Consider the following 25,213-nt stretch of genomic DNA (forward strand, 5'->3'; position numbering starts at 1 on the left):
TGGAGGACTATTTCCTGTTTATACACTCATGACTACCCATGATGAAAGACTATTTCCTGTTTATACACTCATGACTACCCATGATGGGGCACTATTGCCTGTTTATACACTCATGACTATCCATGATGGGACACTGTTGCCGTTTGTAGAAGATGAACAAAGACCCCCACATAAACTGAACCCAGAACAGATACTCTTTGTACTGGCAGTGGAGGTATCAGTAGACAGCCCCATGCAGTATGGATGCTAGAGATTGTGGAAGGTACCTGTGCCTTCAGCAGCACACTGGGCTCTGAGTACAGAGCCTCCCACCTGGAAAGGCAGTGATGATGTGTACACAATGGCCTTGATGGTGTTGTACACCATGGGACAGTTTCACCAGGTGCATCCCCGGGGCAGCATCTCAGATACAGCCTTTCCTGCTCCTTTTCTAGCAGGCCCCTGCAGTGTCCATGACAGTTGAGTGGAGGTGGCAGAAGGGTAGAACACATCCTTACAGTCTGCCTGTCTGACCCATGGGAGCCGGGATTGACCAAAACAGCCTCCCTACTACCTCCCCACATCCCTGACTGAGACCTCAGGCCAGGAGGACAGTGTTGTAGAGGCAGCTTGGATCTCAGCCTGTCCACCTCACTGGGCCTTCCTCCTCCTGTCCATAGTCCCCACCTTCTAAAACAGGAGCACAGGCCTCATCTCACAGGCAGCAACTGTGGTGCTACTCTGGCCCTTTCCTTGCTCCCCTGTCTTGCTGACTTGTCCTACCTTTTACTGTAGTCTGCCCTGTATGACCTGCTTGGGGGTCCCTGGTCCTGGAGATAGTGGTTCCCAGGCTCTATGATCCCCATTCCCCCACCATCCCTATGTAACCCCTGAGTTTCTGACAAAACCCAGACTCCTCAGCTTTCTGAAGTTTGATCTCCTCTGAAAGGAGGGTGGGGGGCACAGTTGTTAGGATAGCTGTGACATGCCATCCCCATGCTGCCATAGCAGTCACTGTTGCCTCTCTGAGTCCCACTTTCCTCATCTGTGAGATGGGTGTAATAGTACCAGTTCTGCAGAGCTCCTGTGGGGTAAATCTCGGTGTGCAGAGCTGCAGGCACACATGACCCAGCCCTCTCTGAGCACAGTGAACATCATTGTACTGACAATACAATGATGAAAGAAATAACTCCCAAAACTTAAGCTGCTCCCTTTGTGCCTCTACAGTAGTGCAGTGTGCCATCCATCCCTTCCAGCCAGCCCACGAGGAAGACATTCCATGTTAAGTTAGAGTGGACTGTGAGCCCAAAAGACAGGCCCAGAAAAGGAAACTGAGACTCACTCCTGAGACCTCCCTCAGGTGTAAACTAGAAATACAGTCAGCTGAGGCTGAAGGAGAGTACCATCCTGCTCCATGGGTGAACAGAGGTCTCCACAGCTAGCCCCTCAGAGGAAAGGAGGCATGGGGCATGGGAGGAGAAAGGGGCAAAGCCTGAGGACATGCCAGGGCTGAACCTCTCGGAATGCTGCTCTGAGAACCAGCCATCACTCCCCAAGGATGTCCTCTGGAGAAACTCATGTACATTTAAAGCATGTTCAGGGCCACAAAATAGAAAAATTAGTCAGGCAATGATAACACACAGCTTTAATCCCAGCACTCAGATAGCAGAGGCAGGTAGATCTCTGTGAGTTGAAGACCAGCCTGGTCTACATTATACAGATGAGCCAAAGACCAACCAGCAGGAAAAGACCTAAATAAAACGGTGTTTCAGTTGTGTCAATAGCAAACCCCACACCTAGAGCCACATAAGAGTGTGGGAAAGGAGAGACTCAGTCAGAGAAGCACATGGCAGAAAACACACAGCACAACGCATAGATGTCTGTTTCCCCAGACAGACCATTCCAACACACTGTGGGAAACACATCTGCACACTAAACCCAGAAACAGGAAGCAGCAAACACAAAACCCGGGACCTGTGCTTCTAGGAAGAGAGGAAGGTTTTTTTGTTTGTTTGTTTTTGTTTTTTCGAGACAGGGTTTCTCTGTAGCTTTGGAGCCTGTCCTGGAACTCACTCTGTAGCCCAGGCTGGCCTCGAACTCACAGAGATCCGCCTGCCTCAGCCTCCCGAGTGCTGGGATTAAAGGCGTGCGCCACCACCGCCCGGCTAAGAGAGGAGTTTTTGAAGAACCCCGACACTCTAGTCCTTTGCTGAGTGGTGTGGACACTAATGTGCTACTTCCCTTCTATGCTTTTTTTTAATGTCTGTGTATGTGTATCTGTGTCTGTGTGTATATGTGTGTGTGTGTATATCTGTGTCTGTGTGTCTGTGAGGGGGATCTGTGTGTCTGTGTGGGAATGTGCATGTGAGTGCAGAGACCTGTGGAAGCCAGGTGAGGGTGTTGGATTCCTGGAGTTAGAGTTATAGATGATTGTGAGCAGCCTATGGGTACTGGAACTGAACAAGTACTGCAGAGGTCGAGGACAGCTTTTCCTTCTACAGTGTGGGTTCCAAGGATTGAGCTCCAGCTGTTAGGCTTGGCACCCACCGTGCCATCTCACTCCCCAGTCCCTGTTTGGGATTTATGTTTGTTTGTTTGTTAGTTAGTTTGTTTGTTTCTGGATTAGGGTCTGATGTGACTCAAGCTGGCCTCCAACCCAGTATTGGCCAAGGATACCTTTATGACCTTAAACTCCTGCCTCCACATCCCAAGTGCTAGGATCGCTATGCAGCACTGCATCCAGCTTTTTTCTTTTCTTTTCTTTTCTTTTCTTTTCTTTTCTTTTCTTTTCTTTTCTTTTCTTGTGTGTTTGTTTTGTTTTGTTTTTCAAGACAGGGTTTCTCAGTGTAGCCTTGGCTGTCCTGGAACTCGCTCTGTAGACCAGGCTGGCCTCGAATCCACAGAGATCTGCCTGCCTCTGCCTCCTGAGTACTGGGATTAAAGGTGTGTCCCACCACCACCAGGCTCTTGTTTTAATTTTTTCATTTTTAAAGAAAATGTGGGGCTATGGGGGTAGCTCACTCAGTCAGTAAAATGCTTGCTACAGAACCATGAGAACTGAGCTTTGATCCCACATAAACCAACGAGGCTCAATGGTGTATGCCTATAATCCAAGTGCTGGGGAGGCAGAGACAGAAGAATTCCTGGTGCTAGCTGGCATCCAGTCTAGCCAGATCAGCAAATTCTAGGTTCAATTAGGGACCCTGCCTCAAAAAAATAAGGTGGAAAAACAACAGAGGAAAGACACCCAATGTTGACAACCTCTGGCTTCCATACATATGCACATGCATAACACACACACACACACACACACACACGAGACAGACAGAAAGAGAACCCAACCCATTTTAAAATCTGCTCTTCTTTGGGAAATTCAACAAGAAAAGTAGACCAGGCACCAAGACAGGAGACTCTTGGGAATTAACAGTGCCACTTGTCCTTGGGGCATGAAGCCTCTCCAGTGAACTGTGGCTTCTGACCAGAGCCTCTACTTAACAAGCCTGGCCCTGCAAGTGTATGGCCACCGTGCGCTCCCCAGGCCTTCTGGGAGCCAGTTTTCTAGGGTGGCAATAGAGGAACTGAGGCACAAATAAGCAGTGACTCGAGCTGACCTACAGCTGTGCCCCGGTGCACACGGCCTCTGAGATGAGCCCGCCTCTTCCCCTGGCTCTGTACAGGCCTGCGGCGGGTGATGGTGCGGGCCCACCGGCAGGCCTGGTGCTGGCAGGATGAGTGGTATGGGCTGACCATGGAGAACATCCGAGAACTGGAAAGGGAAGTACAGCTCATGCTGTCCCGAAAAATGGCCCAGTATGCAGAGAATGAAGGAACGTCGGAGCTCTGCAAGGACAGCTCCCCTCAGGTCCAGGCATCGACAGCAGCCTCTGAACCCAGCAGCAGCAATGGGGAGACCCTGGGCCGGGGCCTGAAGAAGCAGTGGTCCACCTCCTCCAAGTCCTCGAGATCCTCCAAGCGGGGAGGTGAGCTGGGGTTCCTGCCTTTTGATTCAAGGCCTACCTTCCCAGTTTCCAGGGTAGCCATGCCACTGCTGTGTCCTTGTAGTTCTGGGTCTTTCCTCTGGACATAGTAGAGCTAACTCTGTGGAGCCTTTCACGTTCTAACTGGTACCAGCTGGGACTTTACCATGAAGTGAAGCTGCTTTTCCACGCAGAACCCCCAGACTTACCTGTAAGCCCCAGACAGACAGTCTGTAACTTCGTGACTCTGGGGAGTGATTCTGGGCAGGCCCCCCAGTAAGAGAAGACATCTTCAAGGTATCAGATCCTGGACCACAAGGTGAAGCAGGGTCTCCCCGTGCAGCCAGTCAAGCCCCTGTAACATGCCTTTCCAGCCCAGTGCACCTGGCCCTGGGCTCATGGCACTGGGATGAGGTGAGCCAATACCTATTCTTCTGTTTCTTCCTGCTGCCCTGTCAGCTCTGCTGGGGCCACATTTAAGGAGTTTACTTATGGTCAGGTCCAGCGCTACTCTGAGCATACACCCTAAGCTCTCCCTGGACAAGGCAGCCAAGTGGTCTACATAGGTGGGCCCTAGACACTCAGCCCCTGCTTTCTTCATTTCTGTCTAGAGTGAACTTTTCTGATGGTTCCCACTTAGCCCTCCAAGCTGCCATCACAATTCCCTGCCTGCTGTGACTGGCTCAACAGAGTTTTTCTCTGCAGGCCAGACCATCACACGAGGGTTTTGCCTTTCAGCCAGCCCCTCCAGACATAGCATCTCAGAGTGGAGGATGCAGAGCATCGCCAGGGACTCCGATGAAGGCTCGGAAGATGAGTTCTTTGATGCACAAGGTAGGTAGGCAGCTCCTACAGCCTGTGGAGACTTCTGGGACCAGATGCAAAGAATTGTTAAAGGGTATGAAGCACCTGTCACTGTACTGCTCCTGTGACCTGTACCTACACCGTCACAGGGGGCAGCCTGGGGCTTGAGTGTAGAACACAGAGAATGAGATGAGGTCACTGGGAAGCCACCTCACTTGAGTTTAGGGTCTAAGTCAGGACTTAGGGCATAGAAGGAGAGTGCTGTTCTCTTGAACAGGAATAGGTAGGTTATACCTACCCATACCTACATAGCTGTATGTATACATACATAGCCGTACCTACCCCTACCTCATAAATGAAACAGAGTTCTACCAAAGCCTTTCCCAGATTAATTTGTCTCCATAAGTATGACTTACAGCATCTTCAATTTTTGTGCTTGTTTTATTGTGGTGTTGCTTTTCTTCATTAAATTAATGTAAATTAATATGCATCTAATGTAGATACTTTAGAAAAAGCAATAAGCAGAAACTAGATGAACTTACCATTTTCCCACTAATGGCACACAGCCAATTGCTCACCTGTGCCGGAAAATGCAAGCACTGCCTTACACGAAACCACAAAGATGCTCTCAACAAAGTCAAAAAGGGGCCAGCAGGCAAGCCCGGGAAGATGGGTGCTGCTGCACACTGGCAGCCCCACCAGCCCCAGAGCACACAAATAACAGGAGTGCAGAATGATGAGAGTGTGCCCACAGCTGACCAGCAGGGTCCTCTTGTCCTGTCTCCTAGCATGGAGGGGCAGAGGAGCTGCCCACATGTGACATCTTAATTACCTGGCCAGCCATACCTACAGGGAGAGAACTTGGGGGAGTCCATGTTCTGGTTTGTCCTGGAGTTAGACAACCTGGAAAGGGGCCACAGGGGACTCCTGAGCCAATCTCTGCACTTGACAAGAATGGAGAAGGGTGTCTTTGGTGCCCCACCCTTCCCAGCTGGCTCTTTTTCCTTGAAAGAGGAAAAACACCTCATGTTGAAAAAGACTGTAGGGCAAAGGCACAGCTGCCAAACAGCAGGCTTCTCAAGTCCTGCCCAGGAGCCAAGGAGGAGAGGGCGGCCAGCATGAGCTTGAGCCCAGGCAGCTGCCCGACCCTGGGAGCAGTTCTGGGGAAGCAGAAATGAGAGTCCAGTCTTGGGTGACATGTTCACAGCAGCACCTTCCCTGAGCTGTGTCTTTCTGGACGTTAAACAGCATCAGCTGTGAATGGATAAACAGGGACAAGAGTAGGTCTGCAGAGGGAAGGAGGCGCCACCACACTCTGCAGAGAAGACGAACCTCAAAAGCTCAGAGCTGTGAGGACACAGTCACGCACGGAAGACCACACAGTGTGTGACTGTGTCCACTGAAAATGCCCAGAGTCGGCAGAGGCCTGGACGAGAGTTCATTATGCTGTGAGGCCTGACTGCTTGTCATCAAGCATGAAGCTTCTGTTTGAGGTAATGGGAATATTTTAGAATTGAATAGTGATGTGCCCACAGCATAATGAATATACAACATTTCCCTTTAATATGGTGTGGATGGGAATTTCTGTGATTGGCCAGGTGGTTTGCAGCTGCCTGGCTGTCCTATTAAGAGCTGAGGCCGGGCGGTGGTGGCGCACGCCTTTAATCCCAGCACTCGGGAGGCAGAGGCAGGCGGATCTCTGTGAGTTCGAGGCCAGCCTGGTCTACAGAGCTAGTTCCAGGACAGGCTCCGTAGCTACAGAGAAACCCTGTCTTGAAAAACCAAAAAAAAAAAAAAAAAAAAAAAAAAAGAGCTGAGAACACTGGGCATGCGGACTCCAGGAACATAGGAGGTCCAGTGTGTCCCCAGTCCCCACTGAAGTCTCTCTTTCTCCCCCAGAGGATCTGTACAATGAAGAAGTATTCCCCAAGGACATCACTAAATGGAACTCCAATGACCTCATGGACAAAATGGAAAATCCAGAGCCTGAGGACCCACAGGGTAACCAGCCTGGGGGGTGAGGGTGTGGCCTACTCCTGTCTTACCCAGTTCTCACACAATGGTGGGTTCCAGGGGCTTACGGGATTCCTGGGCCACAGCTCCCTTTTGCTACCAGGTGTCCACAACACCAGTAGTTAGTGTGACTTCTGTGTTGCAGATGGTCTATACGGCCAGAGTGGCCCTGAGTTCAGGGTGGCCTCCAGTGTGGAGCAGCTGAACATCATTGAGGTGGGTGCTCTGGACACTGAGTGACTAAGGCTGTGGGGAGGGGACTGGAGGCTGGGGGTCCGGTACAGAGGCAAAGCTCCCCAGAGCCAGACATTCACGAGAGAGGCTGGGGTCTCTTTCCCTGCCACCTTCCTGTGGAGACACCAGCTAGCCCCATCTCTATGATATTCCTGAGAACCAAGGACAGCAGACAGCCCCCAAGAAAAACCTTGACCAAGCTCCTCCTTTGGGAAAATAAAATGAGAACCTTGTAAATTCCAGAGTAAAGCTAAGAACTTCACCATGCTCCCATCCTTTCGGTGGCACCAGAAGAGAAAAGGAAGCAAAGGAAGGAAGCAAAAGTCTCATAGGCAGAAGTGACATGGCTGTGGCCCTTGGAGTCAGGCAGAACTCAGTGTGTCCAATAAAGCCGTCTTTCTGGAGCCTGTGTCCGCTTTGGGGGTTCTTTGCTAAGCTCGCGCTCCTTCCACCTGCAGGCCGTCAGAGCTGTTTGCACTGGGGCAGGAGCCAGGCCCGGCCAGGGTTGTCCCGTGCCGTGGTCACAGTCACTGCCCTGCTGTTTGCAGGCTGCCCAAGGTGGATATGACACCTCCATGGGAACTCTGGTCTCCCTGGAGGGCCCAGGAGAGGCAGGCACACCTCTTCCCTCCTGGGGGCTTCTCCTTTGAGGTCTAGAAGGGGTACTAGATGAAGGGAACGATTGTCAGTTGTTGCTGCTTAATGTTAGACAAAGCAAGCAGAGGGCCTTCCAACTCAGCGCACACAGCTCTGACTGTCCCCCAGGAGAGGGGTGGAGCCTGAGGCTCAGGATCTGTCTTGGGATGTACATTTGGAGGAGCCCAGCACTGATTCTGGCGACTGCCATCCAAAGTCAGACCCTTCAGCCCATACTAACCCCCAAACCGGAACCTTCCTTCGTGGAAGGATGGCTTGATAGGAACATTGACTGGGGGGTGGGGGGGTGGTTGCCCTGCCTCTCCATAGCTGCCTTCACTACTCTTGTGAGCTCTGTTCCCGCTAGAGTTCAGGACAGGGGGAGTTCCTGTCTTAGGCTGAATGTGAAGAAAGCTGTTTCTGGGCTTATGGGGGTTCCTGAAGGTTTAACCAGTGAGGAGTCCAGCCTGATAAGTGCACGGAGGACAATCTGGACACCCCACCAGCCCAGTCCCACCCACCCTCAGGTAACAAGTATAGCTGAATTGCACCACCCTGTCTAGGAGCTGTCAGGCTGCTGTAGATACTTTTCCCATAACCTTGTGCTCATCGTATTGGAGAAGTCCCTGTACTTGGTCCTGACGGGAGTGACCCAGGCCAGCCTGTGGTGGGCAGTTCCTGAATGTGCAGTTGTTCTACCCCAACCCCTGGAGGATGGGCACACTCTACTCTCTTTCCCGTCTACTCCCACGCCCCAGGACTCAACAGACACAAACCAGTGCTCATTCTCAGACTTGTACCTGGAACTCAGGGACGGAGCCACAGCCTGAGCTGCCAGGAGACCTAGCAGGAGCGTTGGGGGCTATTCTCTCCTGGTGCTGATGAGCTGTACGACCAGTGCCTGGACTTCCCCAACCTACCACCTTGTCTATGAAAGGAATAGCTCTGTACCCCCATGCATAGCTGAGCATTATCCTAGGGTCTTACTTTGACTTCATAGTAGGCCTGGTCAGCAGGAAAGTAGGTTTGTGGTTTGCTCTTCCTCTCCTGTCCTGCTGCAGTGTACTGGGACCCCACCTCTGCTAGGATCCCTCTGTTCTTGAGGATCTTGGTCTTAGAGTCTGGAAGTAACAGGGCTTTGGACTGAGTGACAAGTGGAGGACCTCAGAGCCAGACTACTTCCCTTGCCTCGGCCACTCCTAATGATTCTGTCTCTGGACCAGCATGGCCTCACTGTTTGGGCCAAACCAGACTTATATCTAAAAGCAGACATGCAGCAGACATCCAGAGGCCTGATTGCCCAAGCAGAAGCTGCTGCCTGAAACCCTGGTGGTTTCTCTAGAAGATACCCTTTCTTGAGTCTGCTGTGACCCTGGTCAGGCCACACCACCTCCTCCAGTCTTTGTCCTTGCAGGGAATCAAGGGAAGGCTGAGGCTGTGAACCCAGACCTCATAACCAGATCACCAAAAGCCAGGTTATCTGGGGATTTAGCTTAGGGGTAGAATGTTTGCCTATCACTTATGTATGAGGTCTTAAGTTCAGTTCCCAGCACAACAAAAACTGACTAGGGCACCTCGTGCCTGGCAAGGAATTCATACCCACCACTGCCCATGCAGGATGAGGTGAGCCAGCCACTAGCCGCGCCACCCTCCAAGATTCACGTGCTGCTGTTGGTGCTGCATGGAGGCACCATTCTGGACACTGGAGCCGGGGACCCCAGCTCCAAGCAGGGTGACACCAATACTATCACCAACGTGTTCGACACCGTCATGCGTGTGCACTACCCCAGTGCCCTAGGCCACCTAGCTATCCGCCTGGTGCCCTGCCCACCCATCTGTGCTGACGCCTTCGCCCTTGTCTCCAAGTGAGTGGCAAATGCCTGCCAACACCCATCATGCCCCGCAGGGAGAAGCAACCACAGCTGTCCCCACCTGAAACCCTGAACAGTATGTGACTCCCCAGAATTAGGTCCTCTGTCCAGATTGTCCTTTCTACCATCCATCCCTCAGCCTGGAGGCCACAGAGCCTGTGCAGACAAGATAAGTTCAGATTCTAGGAGGACCATCCTCAGGCTGAGTTCATGTTCAATTCTGTAGAGTAGGGATGCTGGCCTGCCTTGGGTTGAGTCTGCTCAGTGGCCCTGGCTCTCAGAGGCTGCTCAAGGCCTCCCTGGGAGTGTCTGCATGAGTACTCTGGGGCAGGTAGCTCTGTTTGACCTGCTTTCCAGATGGGGGAGGACCTTTGGGTCAAACTGAGTTTACCTGCCCTCTGCTGACACAGCCCCTCCCCCCAGCCTCAGCCCCTATGGCCATGATGAGGGCTGTCTGTCTAGCAGCCAGGACCACATCCCCCTGGCTGCCCTGCCCCTGCTGGCCACTTCTTCACCCCAGTATCAGGAGGCAGTTGCTACAGTGATTCAGCGGGCTAACCTGGCCTATGGAGACTTTATCAAGTCCCAGGAAGGTGTGACCTTCAACGGACAGGTGAGTGGTGACAGGAGGTAGGGAAAGACCTTCCAGGGTGGGCTGGCAAAAAAAACGGGGAGCCGGGGGTGGAGGTGCTTTTCCCAATTAGCAACCCAGCAAGCAAGCAAGACTCAGGCCTCTGCCATTTTGCCTCCAGGTCTGCCTGATTGGAGATTGTGTTGGGGGTATCCTGGCGTTTGATGCCTTATGCTACAGTGGCCAGCCAGTGTCTGAGAGTCAAAGCAGCAGTCGCCGGGGCAGTGTGGTCAGCATGCAGGTACCTAAGCAGGGGCAGAGGGTGGAGCAACCTTTGTTCCCAGACCCCCACTAAGGCCTGCTATCTCTGATACACTGCGGAGACTGGCTGCCTTTCCTGATGTAGGACACCAAACAATCAGCTGGCCTGGGTTGTGTCCCACAGCAGCGTTCCCAGCCAGAGCCCTGAGGAACTGACTTGGACACCACAGTCCATGCTCTGTCTATTCTGTCCATTCAAAATGTCCAAGCCCATGAGGCCCAGCAGGAGTTGCCCACCAAAACAGGAGGATGAGAGGACTAGGAGACACATAGAGAGCAGATGTCCTGGGTCTCAGGCTAAGTGAACAATACCCAAGGCAGGTCAACAGCAGCCCAAAAGAGCTGAAAGTGTACCTCAGTGTCCCCCAGCAGACAGATGGGAAGGACACGGGTTGCTGGTGCGCGTGAGCACAGGTGGCAGGCTAGAGCTTGGGGTCTGGAGAACCGTTGCAGTGTGTTAGAGCCCAGGAGAGCATGTGGCTTCACACGCCAGGGTCTGCACTGCATGGAACAACTCTGGTTCTAGGAGGTGAGATGGGCACACCCTATTCCCCTCTTTGTCTGACCCTGATGTCTTCCTGCTGTAGAGTGGCCATCACCTGGGAGAGATCACTGTATGCCAAGCCAGTCCTGGAATGAAGGCTGCTAGGACTTAGCCAGTAGTCTGAGGGGCAGTGGGAGACAAGACTTTCCCCTCTGGTTGGGTGAGAAGCCTGCAGCTGGGCAGTGGCCAGCAGGGCCTGGAGTCAGGAGGGAGGGGTTCACAGAACACTGAAGAAGGGCCTAGGCTGGGGACCACCTGGCAGTGAGCCTCCATGGCCATTCCAGGACGCTGACCTGCTGTCCCCGGGCATCCTGGTGAATGCAGCACACTGCTCCAGTGGTGGTGGCGGTGGCGGTGGCGGAGGCTCCAGCCTGGAGAGTAGTCGGCACCTGAGCCGCAGCAACATTGACATCCCCCGCAGCAATGGCACCGAGGACCCCAGAAGGCAGCTGCCACGCAAAAGGAGCGACTCATCCACCTATGAGCTGGACACCATCCAGCAGCACCAGGCCTTCCTGTCCAGGTAGGGTTTGAGAATACTACTTAGAAGGAGAAAGGCCCAACATGGAGGAACCAAGGTACTCCTTCATCAATCCACATGCCAATTGCATGCACGCTGTTATGGGAGTTCCTGTTTGAAGGACTTCCCAGCTTACCAGGTACTGTGGTCCTGTATACAAGGGCCACCCTTAGCCCCTGGAAACACACTGTCATGAGGGAGGGAGTGAGGTGGAGTTGGGGTATCTAAAGCCAGGAGGCTCCCTGAAGAGGTTGTGACCCACTATCACTAGGAGTGTCCCAGCAGGTAACCCTGCACTCATGACAGCACAGGGCTCAGTCCCTAAGGGACCGTGAAACCCAGCCTGACCCTTGTGAAGCTGACCCTGGGTGACCTGCACGTCCCCCACTGCAGCCTCCATGCCAGCGTACTGAGGAACGAGCCCAGCTCCCGCCGCTCAAGCAGTTCTACGATGCTGGACGGTGCCGGGGCCCTGGGCAAGTTTGACTTCGAGATCGCCGACCTCTTCCTCTTCGGGTGCCCACTGGGGCTAGTCCTAGCCTTGAGGAAAACAGTCGTCCCCTCCCTGGATGGTGAGAGGCCTGCAGGGATAAGACAGGTTACATGAACTGGACAGGAGACTCCATGGGTCAGTCACAAGGCCATGGCCACTTGCCAACCCTCTCAATATCTCCATTGCCCTTCTCCACCTCTCCAGCAGCTCAGTCACCTGCCCATCCTTGAAACCACTTCGTACCTCTCTCTAAGGTCCCCTGAAGCTGACCGGATGCACAGCAGATCAGGGAGGACAGAAAAAAGAGACCAGTCTCTGGTGTAGGGTTCACCCATAGAGACAGATGAGGCCGTAGTAACTCACAGTCTGTAGAGATGGGCAGTAGGGCAGTATCCTACCATCCCAGAAATCCCTGATCCTTGCCAGGGTTAGCCAGCACAGCCCCAGAGATGTGCATGATCCCACATAGCTTCTGTATCCCCAGTGGCAGAGGAGCAGCAGGCTCAGAGGGGCTTAGATGAACAAAGCTCTAGCAAGTGAACTATGGGACTGGATTAAAGGTGCAACAGCAGCCCCATTGGTGAGGGAAAGTCTTAGCCCTAAGGGCACTCCACAACTGAGCATACTCCCCAGGGCAGCTGTCTCCCTGCAGAACAGGGCCAGATTCTCACACACATGTAAAGACCATTCTGTGGGATCCCCTGCCACCCTGAGGAAGAATAAGGTGGCGCCACACGTGCTGGTGTGCAAAGACAAAGTTCAGAAAGCTTAGTGTGCGCTCATGTGGATTAGAAGGGAGGTGCCTAATTCCCAGGGAAGACACACGCTTGACACAGCCTAGGAGTGGGCAAACATTAGGGTGGGGGTGGGGGTGGCCGTGACTTCAGCCTGCGTTCCTATGACACCCAGTTGAAAATGCGCATGGAGCCCATGAGGCTGGAAGGAGCTCTCCGCTCTGCTGCTCAACACATTCCCTCAAACTGTCTTACCAAGGTCACTATCATTTCTCCAACTCAAAAATAAATTGGAGCTGGGCATGATGGCACATCTTGTCGCAGCCCTGAGAGACTGAGGCAGGGAGAGTTCCAGTTCAATATTAGCAGGGGCTACATAGTGAGACCCTGACTCAAAAAAATAGTTATCTTTATTAATAAATGGACAATGAACCACACAGATCCCAAATTGATTTAAAAAAATGGCAAAGGGTGCCTGGGCCCCAGACCCCCACCTACTACCCAAAGTCTCCTTTCTCTGCACCCTCCACTCCCAGTTTTCCAGCTGCGACCAGCTTGTCAGCAAGTGTACAACCTCTTCCACCCTGCGGACCCTTCAGCCTCCCGCCTAGAACCGCTGCTGGAGCGGCGCTTCCACACCCTGCCACCCTTCAACATCCCCCGATACCAGCGCTACCCGCTGGGGGATGGCTGCTCCACACTGCTGGGTGAGGCTCCCCAGGAAGGTGGGGATTGTTTTCAAGTTGGGGATAGCTGTAACTGCTATGGTATAGCCCCCGACACACTGGGTCTTCCCAAAGGGAAGCAGCATCAGGCCCCCGTCCCCACTGGGCATCTGTTCCATCTAAACACTTGCTGAGGTGCACACGTAGTTGTCCTCCTTGACCCCTGTGGGGCAAGAGAGACTTCTGCCTATCGAAGCCTGCTGAGGGGTCCCAGCAACAGCCAGGGCCATAGTCCCTACCCTACTGCCTAGGGCTTCCAACCCAATGGGGAAGGAGTTACAGGCCTTCTGCAAATTGAGGTGTTAGAGGCCGGGCCCATTGTGGTAGGCAGCTGGCCCAGAGATGGCCGGGAGTATGGGAGGGACTGGCCCATCCTCTTGCTCCAGCGTGTATCCTGGCATCATGTTGTCATGTCCTGGTCCTCGAGGAGCCTTGTTTGTGCCAGCACGTGTGCAGATGGCCCACTTGAGTGTCTGTTCTTGTCCTCTCTGCTCTCTTCCCGTCTGCCTCCAGTAGAGACCGTGCAGAGAAACCCAGAGCTGGTCTTGGAGGGCGGCTCCCTGGCCCCTCTCCCCCACGGGGACAACTTCCTGGAGACCAGTGTCCCTGTTCCCGCGCTCACCTGGCAGGATGGGCCCCGCCAGAGCCCGGGCTGTGCTGAGTGTGTGTACCCCCACTCCTAGTGACTGATGTCTGCTTGGCTGCTGTCCCTTGGTCCTCTACCCCCTCATGCCCTCTCTGGCCACTCCAGAGTCAGTGGGACCTTCATAGCAAGGACATGGCCACGGGAAGTTAGTCCTTTCTATACATGATGATCTAAAGCTGAGGCTACCCCAACGCAAAGTGGTCACAGTTCTCCAGAGACAGACGAGGCTGTCCCGGTGTCAGATGGCCTGTGCCTTCCTTCCCGGGGCTGTAGGAAGCCGACACGACATAGGGCGGGGCCTAAAGCACTCACTCCTCACCCCTCAGCTAGAAAACCATGGTGCTGTCAAGGAGTTGGGCCTCTGGGTCTCCACCCCTCCCTTCCTGAGAGTGTGCAGGCCCTTTGATACATTATCCAGACTGGTTACTCCAGCTGAGCCCTGTTCTGTTCTGCCTGAAGCCTGGGTCCTAGCCTATGTGTGAGGGCCACTCTGGGGTCCCCCTTCTTCTCAGTCCTCAGCCTACACACAGCATCCTAGGAAACTGCCCAAGGCCCCTGCCAAGGTCATGCTAATAACCTGTGGGCTGGTCCATGCTGGCCCAAGAGAGCAACTGTGGAGCCAAATATGGGAAGAAGTGGCCAAGGAGGGCAGGAACCCGTGCCTTGCCTCCCTGCCCCATGTCTGTGTCCATCTGTCCACCCTTCTTTGCCCAGCCCTCCCCCTCCCTGCCTCAGCTCAGGCCCTTGGCTCTCAAGGCCCTAAACCAGCTGCACCCTGGTCATGTCGGACCTGGCAAGCTGGCCTCTCCCATTGCTGGGAGACCTAGGGTCAGGCAGGGCTTCTCTTACCTGAATCTCTGTCCCTGTCCCTCCACAGCAGATGCGCTCCAGACTCACAACACAGTCTTCCAAGAGCATGCAGCCCCCTCATCACCTGGCACAGCCTCTACCAGCCGTGGTTTCCGCAGAGCCAGTGAGATCAGCATTGCCAGTCAGGTGTCAGGCATGGCCGAGAACTACACAGCATCCAGCATTGCCCAGAGTGAGTGCTGTCCCTGAGGACAGGGTGATAGCAGTATCTAGCTGGCAGGACGTGGGTGCTAAGCCCCTGCAGGACCAGGGTACTTCCACACAGTGGCTGATCAGTAATGCCAGCCTGAGGTGACCTCACTAAGAAGGTGTGGTCAGAGCAGTTGGGCAAGACTGGAAACTCTGCGGGGGTTTCTAAGGTTTCAGCTTTCTTTAGGGTCTTCCCTTGGTTGGGTCCTAGTTCTTTCCTCATATCCTCTCTGCTCTGTTACCAATGTAGGGGCCCCTGGTGTATGTGTGTGTGTGGCTCAACCATTCCCCTGTTCTTGCTTCTCAGAGGGTCCCTCGTCGCTCAGCCACACCCCCAGTGTCAGGCGCCTATCCTTGCTCGCCCTGCCCTCCCCATCCCCTACCACTCAGGGTCCCCGTGCCAGGGCAAGGCAGGTGAGCCCCAACCTGGAGAGGTTCCCCTGCCTCCCTGACTTGGACATCGGAGAAGGTACCCCAGCCACAGCACTTTCCCCTCTAACCCAAGATCACTCACTGTTGCCAGGCATGTCTTAGCAGCCCACGGCTAGACCCTATCTGCTGGCTCCTGCTGAGATTAACAGGGCACACTGCCTTGGGTGGGGAGGAGAGGGCGGGGCTGGAGCTACCTGGGAGTCTTATCTTGCAGGTCATGGGAAGAACTCAGGGGAGCTAGGCCTCATGAAACAGGCACCAGCATATGGGCACCTATGTGCTGTCACCAGTCATGGCATTCCTCATGCTATTTCTCCCTTGGGGGAGGACACTGAGATCCCTGGGCCTCACACTCACCCTTCCCCCTCTGCAGCAGGCAAGACACTGGAAAGACAGCAAGCTTGCAGAATTGTCAAGCCAAGGTCTCTCTGTGCCTCCTTTCACTTGTCCAAGCCTTGAAGCAGTGAAAACATAGAGAGCCTGGGCAGGGTCTAGGGAAGGGCCGCTTCTCTGCCATCAACAGCACTGGAACAGCGTAGCCTCCTCCAAAAATCCTCATGCCCCTTGGCATTGCCACATGGTTTTGTACTCCAGGTGGCAAGGCTACCTGAGGGCACTTTGTACACATGCCTGCTTGCCTGCCACCAGCCTGGGAGAAAACCTGCTTTGACTGCACCTGGAGGGAGGGCTAGTCTGAGGTGAACAGGCCTGAATGCCAGGTGACTCACTCGGGCCTCCGTCCTGGAGTCCAAGAGTGCAATCACAACCCTTCCTCCTGGCTTCTTCCCGGCAGTTGCTGCCAAGTGGTGGGGCCAGAAGCGAATTGACTATGCCCTGTACTGCCCCGACGCCCTCACAGCCTTCCCCACAGTGGCCCTGCCCCACCTCTTCCACGCCAGCTACTGGGAGTCCACCGATGTAGTCTCCTTTCTGCTGAGACAGGTACCTACTACCCAGACACAACTGGGCCTCACACTGGGTGCCTGGAGCCTACAGAGTGCTGGGTGGGACAGCACATGCACAGCAGAGATGGGAGCTGGTTGGAGTCAGGGGTTTAATGGTCCTACAGACCCTGCCAGATGTCCATTGACAGCTCCTAGAGATGCTGGGCCTTTTCCAGAGCAGCCATCTAAGCTTGAGCCTGCCCCCCAGCCTGACTCTGTTCCCCAGGTTATGCGGCATGACAGCTCCAGCATCCTGGAGCTAGACGGCAAGGAGGTATCAGTATTCACACCTTCACAACCCAGGGAGAAGTGGCAACGCAAGAGGACCCATGTGAAGCTGCGGGTGAGGGTCTTCCGGGTGTCTATGCCCTAGACGCCATCCTATTTATTCCCATGAAATAAGAAGCTACATCACACTGCTGTGAGCCATCTCATCTGACCAATGAGGAGTGAGGTAGGAGCTGGGAGGGAAGAAAGCACAGCAAGATTGTCTCCCTCTCTGGATGATTATTGGCTGGACCCAGCATGGGCTACCTAGCTCAGAACCCAAGCTCAGCCCTCAGACCCACTCACAGAGGTATTAACTGAGCCTAGAAGACCCCAGCTCCATCCCCCCTCCTCGCCTCACCTTGCATTCCCTCCCCCAGAATGTGACAGCCAACCACCGGATCAATGATGCAGTTGCCAATGAGGATGGCCCACAGATTGTGACAGGCCGGTTCATGTATGGGCCCTTGGACATGGTCACCCTGACTGGGGAGAAGGTGAGGACGTGGTGCCTGGGGTAGTCCTTCCATTCTCCTGGCAGGATCCAGGGACTGACCCGGCCATGACCGGTTTGTAAGCAGTGTTCCTGGTGGTTTCAGGTGGATGTGCACATCATGATGCAGCCACCCTCAGGTGAGTGGCTATACCTGGACACTCTGGTGACCAACAGCAGTGGGCGTGTCTCCTACACCATTCCAGAAACACACCGCCTAGGGGTGGGCGTCTATCCCATCAAGATGGTGGTCAGGTATGTGCCTCTGGTGAGGCAGGCAGAGCAAGGCTAGCCTCCAATGTGGGAGGGTGGGGCTGGGAGTGGGCCCTGGCTAGTTCTGACGAGCTGTCCCTGACCACCAGGGGAGACCACACCTTTGCTGACAGCTACATCACCGTGCTCCCCAAGGGCACAGAGTTTGTGGTCTTCAGTATCGATGGCTCCTTTGCTGCCAGTGTGTCTATCATGGGCAGTGACCCCAAGGTGCGCGCTGGAGCTGTGGACGTGGTGCGGTGAGTGGCCTTTAGGGGCCTGGTATGGCTGTCAGAAGGTGGGTGGGCTGCAAGCCAAGTGAAGGAGGATACGGCACACAGCACAGCCTTGAGGACCTGAGCCGGTACCACCACTGACTGGTGTACTGTCAAACAAGCTGTCGGCAAACTTAATGCCAATCCAGTTCCAAGGATGCCTCCTTTGAGGGTACCTAGGGTACCTGCCTCCCAAGCTCAGTCCAGAGAGCTTTGACACTGCTGTTCACCCTCACACCACTGTTCAACCCTGGCCAAGATGCATTTCTTCTTTTCTGTGTGGCACTGGGCACTGGACCGGGGCCTTGCTCATACAAGGCAAGTGTAGGCCCTCTCCCAGGAGCGACCTCTCCCCTCCTTTCACTTTTTGAGACAGGGTCTCACTCACTAAATAATTGCCTAGGCTGCCTTGAATTTGCCACCCCTCGCCTCAGCCTTCTGAGTATCTGGGATTACCATCAGGGCAGGTGGGCACCACAAGGCCTAACTAAAGAAGTACTTTTCTTTTTTTTTTTTTAATTGATTTTTATTGAGCTCTACATTTTTCTCTGATCCCCTTCCTGCTTCTCCCCTCCCCTTCAATCCTCTCCCAAGGTCCCCATGCTCCCAATTTACTCAGGAGATCTTTTTCTACTTCCCATGTAGATTAGATCCAGGTACGTCTCTCTTAGGGTCTTCATTGTTGTCTAAATTCTCTGGGATTATGGTTTGTAGGCTGGTTTTCTTTGCTTTATGTTTAAAAGCCACCTATGAGTGAGTACATGTGATATTTGTCTTTCTGTGTCTGGGTTACCTCACTCAATATGATGTTTTCTAGCTCCATCCATTTGCCTGCATATTTCAAGGTGTTAATTTTTTCTGTAGTGCTCCATAGTGTAAGTTACCACATTTTCCTCATCCACTCTTCGATCGAGGGGCATCTAGGTTGCTTCCAGGTTCTGGCTATGACAAAGCTGCTATGAACATAGTTGAGCACATGTCCTTGTGGTATGCTTGAGCATCCTTTGGATATATACCCAAAAGTGGTATTACTGGGTCTTGAGGAAGGTTATTTCCTAATTTTCTGAGAAATCGCCACACTGACATCAAAAGGGGTTGTACCAGCTTGCATTCCCACCAACAATACAGAAGTGTTCCCTTTTCCCCACAACCTCTCCAGCATAAGTTATCATCGGTGTTTTTGATCTTGGCCATTCTTACAGGTGTAAGATGGGATCTCAGAGTTGTTTTGATTTGCATTTCTCTGATGACTAAGGATGTTGAGTATTTCCTTAAGAGTCTTTCAGCCATTTTAGATTCCTCTGTTGAGAGTTCTCTGTTTAGGTCTGTACTCCATTTTTTTTATTGGATTATTTGTTCTTTTGATGACCAATTTCTTGAGTTCTTTGTATATTTTGGAGATCAGCCCTCTGTCTGATGTGGGGTTAGTGAAAATCTTTTCCCATTCTGTAGGCTGTCATTTTGTCTTGTTGACCGTGTCCTTTGCTTTACAGAAGCTTTTCAGTTTCAGGAGGTCCCATTTATTGTTTCTCTCAGTGTCTGTGCTGCTGGGGTTATATTTAGGAAGTGGTTCCCTGTGCCAATGCATTCAAGTGTACTTCCCACTTTCTCTTCTATGAGGTTCAGTGTGGCTGGCTTTATGTTGAGGTCTTTGATCCATTTGGACTTGAGTTTTGTGCATGGTGATAGATATGGATCTATTTTCATTTTAAGAAGTACTTTTTTTTTGGCTTTTTTTTTATTCTTTTTTAATTAAAATTTCCAACTGCTCCCCGTTTCCCATTTCCCTCCCCTCCTCCCACATATTGCCCCTCCCCCCGCTCCCCTCCCCCTATCCCCACTCCACTTCTCCTCCCCCTAGTCCACTCCCCCTCCCTCTCGATACTGAAGAGCAGTCCAAATTCCCTGCTCTACAGGAAGACCGAGGTCCTCCCACTTCTATCTAGGTCCAGGAAGGTGAGCATCCAAACAGGCTACGCTCCCACAAAGCCAGTTCATGTATTAGGATCGAAACCTAGTGCCATTGTCCTTGGTTTCTCATCAGCCTTCATTGTCCGCCTTGTTCAGAGAGTCCAGTTTCAACCCATGCTTATTCAGTCCCAGTCCAGCTGGCCTTGGAGAGTTCCCAATAGATCAGTTCCACTGTCACAGTGGGTGGGTGCACGCCTCGTGGTCCTGATTTCCTTGCTCATGTTCTCCCTCCTTCTGCTCCTCATTTGGACCTTAAGAGCTCAGACGGTTGCTCCAAATTGGGTCTCTGTCTCTCTCTCGATCCATCGCCAGATGAAAGTTCCTGTGCCATTCTCCTTGGCCTCTCGTCAGCTCTCATTGTCCACCACATTCAGAGAGTCCGGTTTTATCCCATGTTTTTTTTCAGTAGCAGTCCAGCTGGCCTTGGTGAGCTCCCAATAGATCGGCCCCCCTGTCTCAGTGGTTGGGTGCACCCCTCATGGTCCTGACTTCCTTGTTCATGTTCTCTCTCCTTCTGCTCCTCATTATAACCTTGGGAGCTCAGTCCGGTGCTCCAGTGTGGGTCTCTGTCTCTATCTCCATCCATCGCTAGATGAAGGTTCTATGGCGATATGCAAGATATTCATCAGTATGATTATAGGATAGGTTCATTTCAGGTTCCCTATCCTCAGGTGCCCCAATGAACTAACTGGGGACATTGCCCTGGGCATCTGGTAGCCATTCCAGGTTCAAGTCTCTTGCCAACCCTTAGGTGGCTCCCTTAACTAAGGTATGAGTTTCCCTGCTCCCCAATCCAACCTTCCTTTAACCCCAATCACCCCGATTCCCCCAGTTCCCCTCATCCTCTCCTTCACACTTTTCTCTCCCCATCACCCCTCATCCCCATCCCACCCCACCTCCCAAGATTCCAATTTTTTGCCCATCAATCTTGTCTATTTCCCATAGCTGGGAGGATATCTATATGTTTTTCCTTGGGTTTACCCTCTTGTTTAGCTTCTTTAGGATCACAAATTATAGACTCAGTGGCCCCTATCCATGGCTAGAAACCAATTATGAGTGAGTACATCCCATGATCTTCTTTTTGGGTCTGGGTTACCTCACTCAGGATCGTATTTTCTATTTCCATCCATTTGCATGCAAAATTCGAGAAGTCATTGTTTTTTACCGCAGAGTAGTACTCTAATGTATATATATTCCACACTTTCTTCATCCATTCTTCTATTGAAGGGCATCTGGGTTGCTTCCAGGTTCTGGCTATTACAAATAATGCTGCTATGAACATAGTTGGACAAATGCTTTTGTCATATGATAGGGCATCTCTTGGGTATATTCCCAAGAGTGCTATTGCTGGGTCCAGGGGTAGGTTAATCCCAATTTTTCTGAGAAACCGCCACACTGATTTCCAAAGTGGTTGCACAAGTTTGCAGTCCCACCAGCAATGGATGAGGGTACCCCTTTCTCCACAACCTCTCCAGCAAAGGCTATCCTTGGTGTTTTTGATTTTAGCCATTCTGACAGGTGTAAGATGATATCTCAAAGTTGTTTTGATTTGCATTTCTCTGATCGCTAAGGAGGTTGAGCATGACCTTAAGTATCTTTTGGCCATTTTAACTTCTTCTGATGAGAATTCTCTGTTCAGTTCAGTGCCCCATTTTTTAATTGGATTAATTATCCTTTTTCAATGGCCCAAATGAGCTCTAGCTGGGCAGGAGAGAGGGAGGCTCAAGGAGGAGAGCAGCCATGGGACACACCTGCCCCTTGCCTCTGCAGACACTGGCAGGACCTGGGCTACCTCATCATCTATGTGACTGGCCGACCGGACATGCAGAAGCAGCGGGTAGTGGCATGGCTGGCTCAGCACAACTTCCCTCACGGCGTGGTGTCCTTCTGTGATGGCCTAGTGCATGACCCGCTGCGGCACAAGGCTAACTTCCTGAAGCTGCTCATCTCTGAGGTGGGGCCTGGGAGCACTGGGTTAAGGAGGGGAGGGCTAGAAGACCCAGCCTGTGCCCATGGTTGTCTCGTCCACAGTTGCACCTGCGTGCGCATGCAGCCTATGGTTCCACAAAGGATGTGGCAGTCTATAACTCCATCAGCCTGTCTCCCATGCATATCTACATTGTGGGCCGGCCCACCAAGAAGCTGCAGCAACAGTGCCAGGTGAGTTGGGCACACTGAAGGAACATGGGGAGCTTGGGGAGTACCAGGCTGCTTAACAACCCACCCCACCGCTCCTCTACAGTTCATCACGGACGGCTATGCGGCACACCTGGCCCAGCTCAAGTACAATCATCGGGCACGTCCAGCCCGAAACACGGCCACACGTATGGCCTTGCGCAAGGGCAGCTTTGGCCTACCTGGCCAGGGTGACTTCCTGCGCTCCCGGAACCACCTGCTCCGCACCATCTCAGCCCAGCCCAGTGGGCCCAGCCATCGGCACGATCGGACACAGAGCCAGATGGACAGTGAGCAGCGGGGCCAGCGCAGCATGAGTGTGGCAGCCAGCTGCTGGGGCCGTGCCATAACAGGCCGCCTCGAACCCGGGGCAGCCACAGGACCCAAGTAGGACACCATTAGGAGGCGCTGTGGTCTCCATGGTGCTAGGCCAGGGCACCAGCCCCTGGGAGGCCTGGCCTGTGCACACATAGGTAGCTGGGGACAAGCACAGACGTGGCCTGAGAGCTTGTCCCAGGGCCCCTTGGAAAACAAGGCCGTGACAACAGTCCTCCCGGCCTTGCCTCATGCCCTAGGCTCTGAGGAGCCCAGCTTGTCACGGAAGCTGGCAGGATGTCCAGCCCATGATGGAAGAGGAACCAGGATGGGCCACCTAGCCCAGCCCGGGAGGCGTTCCTGGACATCTTGCCCTGTGTTGATCTCTCAGCCTCCTGGTGCCAAGCATGGGCATAAAGCCCAGCCTACCACCTCTGTGTCCACTGGCACCCCTTCCCATTTGGTAGCAGTTCCAGCGGGGGTCCAGCCTGCTTCTTGTTGACTCCGGTTCTCAACTGTCCAACCTCACTGGTTTTGCACTGGTTTTTGAGAGTGGAGACCTGTTACCATCTCTCTTCTGGCTCCAGACATGTTGACATGCATGAAACCCAGTATCTGCTGATCCAGGGCCTGTCACCACACAGAATATTCCAGTGTGGCAAATCTTCACACAAACAGGAGAGAAAGGCTAAATCTTAATTTCTGCCACCTGCCTGGCCTGCCAGCACTGTGGCAGCCCAGTGGCAGTCTCAAGACTGCTGCCCACTCACCCACCTGCCCACCCAGAGCTCAGTGCGGTCCCAGGACTGCTGTCATTCCGGGTCCTGAGCACAGCACAGGCGCAAAGGCCAGCACAGTGCTTAGCCAGCTCCTTCCTGGGAATCCACCTTGGGCAGCTGGGCCTGTGAAGCCTGGCCTCCACCTCCACCTCCTCGCCTGCCATGGGCTGGGGCCCCATGCCATGGCTGCTGCCCGCCGCGTTTCTACACCTTTCTACTTCTCCATCTGGTTTCTATAAGGTTTTTTAACAGGCAGCCAGCGGCTGCTTCCTTTTCTTAGCTCAGCATCAGTGCAGCCTGCTACATTAGGAACACCCAGCACTGTGACAGGGTCCCACTCAGTCTGGCCTGTGGACCCTGCACCTGGTCCACTCGGCAAGCTGTGGGCTTCTCGCCTCACCAGACCCACAATTCCACCGACTTCCTACTCTGGGGCAGGTGGAGCTCTTAGGTTTTCTTAATGCCATTCCGTTTAATGTCTACTCCAAGAAGCCACAGCTTGCTTCGTCAGCTTAAGGGCAGACAGCCATTTTATTTCTCCTTAAACAAGGACGGGTGTCCCACACTCTGGGTCTGAGCCCTGCCTTCCCCGCAGCACTGAGCACAATTCTCTTGCACCTTCCCTGCGCTGACTGAGCTCACGGAGCTCAGGCCAGCTGTCCAGTGACAGGGGCTCTACCTAAGGAGCTGCCACGCTGGACTGAGACTCAGGGCCGCACGGCTAGGCTGAGTAGGTAGGCATACAGGAGCCGCTGACTTTGCTGTAGAGATATGTGCATCTCAGGGGCGTGAGATGCCCTGCCATGGTGGGCCTAGACAGAAAGAAAGCTATTTATTTTGTGCAGAGGAAAAAAAAACTGTCTGGAGAGGTGAGACCTTCATGGTCTTCCCCCTTAGGATGTAGCTTTGCTGTTTCCAGCGTTCTGTATAAAGCAGTGATTATTTTATGGACCAAGATTCCGAGGAACCGTCACAATGAAAGTGCAATATCTGCCCCACCACTCCCCACCCCTGAAGGAGGCTGCTGGCCCGACAATCACTGCCCCACTAGGGGTTCCAGTGGCCAGTGCCCCCTCCCGCAGTCCTACCCCGTCTTGCCTCAGCCTAGGTGACTAGCCATTGGGAGAAGCACCTGGAAGCCTCAGGCCACCTGCAATAAAGGCCAGGGAAGCCCTGGGGTCAGTGGGCTTGGTTTCTCCCCCTGGGCAGCCCCCTCGTGGCTGAATGTCCCTGCCTGCCCAGCCGCCAGCCATGCCAAGGACAACAGCAATAGTCCCCTAGGGCTCTCCCCGGGCCCTTAGCCATAGATGGAGAGCCGGCAGCCTTCCCCCAAACTTCACAAGTCTGCTTTCTGCCTCCCTTATGATTTCCTTTGGCTGATTCTCTTGAAGAAGCCCCATTTTTACAGAAACTAAGAGAGGAAGGTCAAAGTCCCTTAAAAATACCAAAAATGTTTACAGTGTCAGGTGCTGAGCTGCAGGGCTCAGGCCTGGCCATTCGTAACCAAAGGGTGAGGCAGACCTTGCTGACTGCCACCCACCCCAAGGCCTGTTAGAATAAAAGCCTTAGTCACTCCCTCCCCACCCGCAGTCCCCAGGACTGAGCCTCAATGCCACCCAGCACCAACCACCTGCCTTCTCTTTGATTTCTAAAGAAGGATTCAGCAAAGAACCTCCCCCACCCCCTTCCTAGTTCTGTGTGAGCTGCCCTGTGACATCTTCACATCTCAGCCCCTCCCATGTGTCCTTGTCATCTGTTTCTCTAGACGATGTGTGAACCTGTCCTGACCCCATCCCTGCTGTCCTTGTACCATCTGGCCTGCGTGTGCTCTCTGTGTACCGTGCCACAGTCTGTTACACCAATTAAAGAAGCAGGAGGCTTCCTTCTGGTCTCGTGACTGTGGCGGCACCGTGGGTCTCCTGGTGTGTGCGTGGGGACATCCACTGCAATGACACATGCTAGCTAACCACTGTGGCATCAGCACACACCTCACGCACAGACCTGGTGAAGTAGGTTTGCTAGCCTCTGCTCCCCAGGGCACACAGCCTGGCTCCAGTGGAACAGGACACAGGCAATGGCCTGATGAGCTCAATCTAAGGACCAAAGCTGAGTTTGACTCAGCCAGGGTAGGGTCAGGTCTGGTCCTGGTTGAGTCAACTGAGGAGGAGCAGGGTAGCTAGTAG

General features: G+C 53.4%; 1 protein-coding gene across 8 annotated transcripts in view; it reads left to right on the plus strand.

Moving 5' to 3' along the window:
* The window catches only part of Pitpnm2 (phosphatidylinositol transfer protein membrane associated 2), a 138,998-nt gene extending 113,807 nt beyond the window's left edge, over window positions 1-25,191 (plus strand). For 3 of the 8 annotated variants that reach the window (XM_057764537.1, XM_057764538.1, XM_057764539.1), the window contains 20 exons: window positions 3,657-3,959; window positions 4,695-4,790; window positions 6,660-6,761; window positions 6,919-6,989; window positions 9,261-9,508; window positions 9,938-10,127; window positions 10,267-10,386; window positions 11,235-11,473; window positions 11,864-12,042; window positions 13,234-13,404; window positions 13,936-14,085; window positions 14,946-15,110; window positions 16,353-16,501; window positions 16,730-16,846; window positions 17,151-17,267; window positions 17,370-17,518; window positions 17,626-17,775; window positions 21,532-21,715; window positions 21,793-21,921; window positions 22,004-25,191. In XM_057764537.1, coding sequence (XP_057620520.1) covers window positions 3,657-3,959; window positions 4,695-4,790; window positions 6,660-6,761; window positions 6,919-6,989; window positions 9,261-9,508; window positions 9,938-10,127; window positions 10,267-10,386; window positions 11,235-11,473; window positions 11,864-12,042; window positions 13,234-13,404; window positions 13,936-14,085; window positions 14,946-15,110; window positions 16,353-16,501; window positions 16,730-16,846; window positions 17,151-17,267; window positions 17,370-17,518; window positions 17,626-17,775; window positions 21,532-21,715; window positions 21,793-21,921; window positions 22,004-22,327 — 3,353 coding nt within the window. In that variant the 3' untranslated portion in view covers window positions 22,328-25,191. Of the gene's footprint in view, window positions 1-3,656; window positions 3,960-4,694; window positions 4,791-6,659; window positions 6,762-6,918; window positions 6,990-9,260; window positions 9,509-9,937; window positions 10,128-10,266; window positions 10,387-11,234; window positions 11,474-11,863; window positions 12,043-13,233; window positions 13,405-13,935; window positions 14,086-14,945; window positions 15,111-15,434; window positions 15,597-16,352; window positions 16,502-16,729; window positions 16,847-17,150; window positions 17,268-17,369; window positions 17,519-17,625; window positions 17,776-21,531; window positions 21,716-21,792; window positions 21,922-22,003 lie in introns of all 8 variants that reach the window. The other 5 variants (XM_057764544.1, XM_057764540.1, XM_057764541.1 and 2 more) reach the window with 5 other exon arrangements.
* The last annotated feature ends 22 nt before the right edge of the window (window positions 25,192-25,213 follow it).

This window comes from Chionomys nivalis, chromosome 3 (genome assembly GCF_950005125.1).
Source record: "Chionomys nivalis chromosome 3, mChiNiv1.1, whole genome shotgun sequence".
Taxonomy (NCBI): Eukaryota; Metazoa; Chordata; class Mammalia; order Rodentia; family Cricetidae; genus Chionomys; species Chionomys nivalis.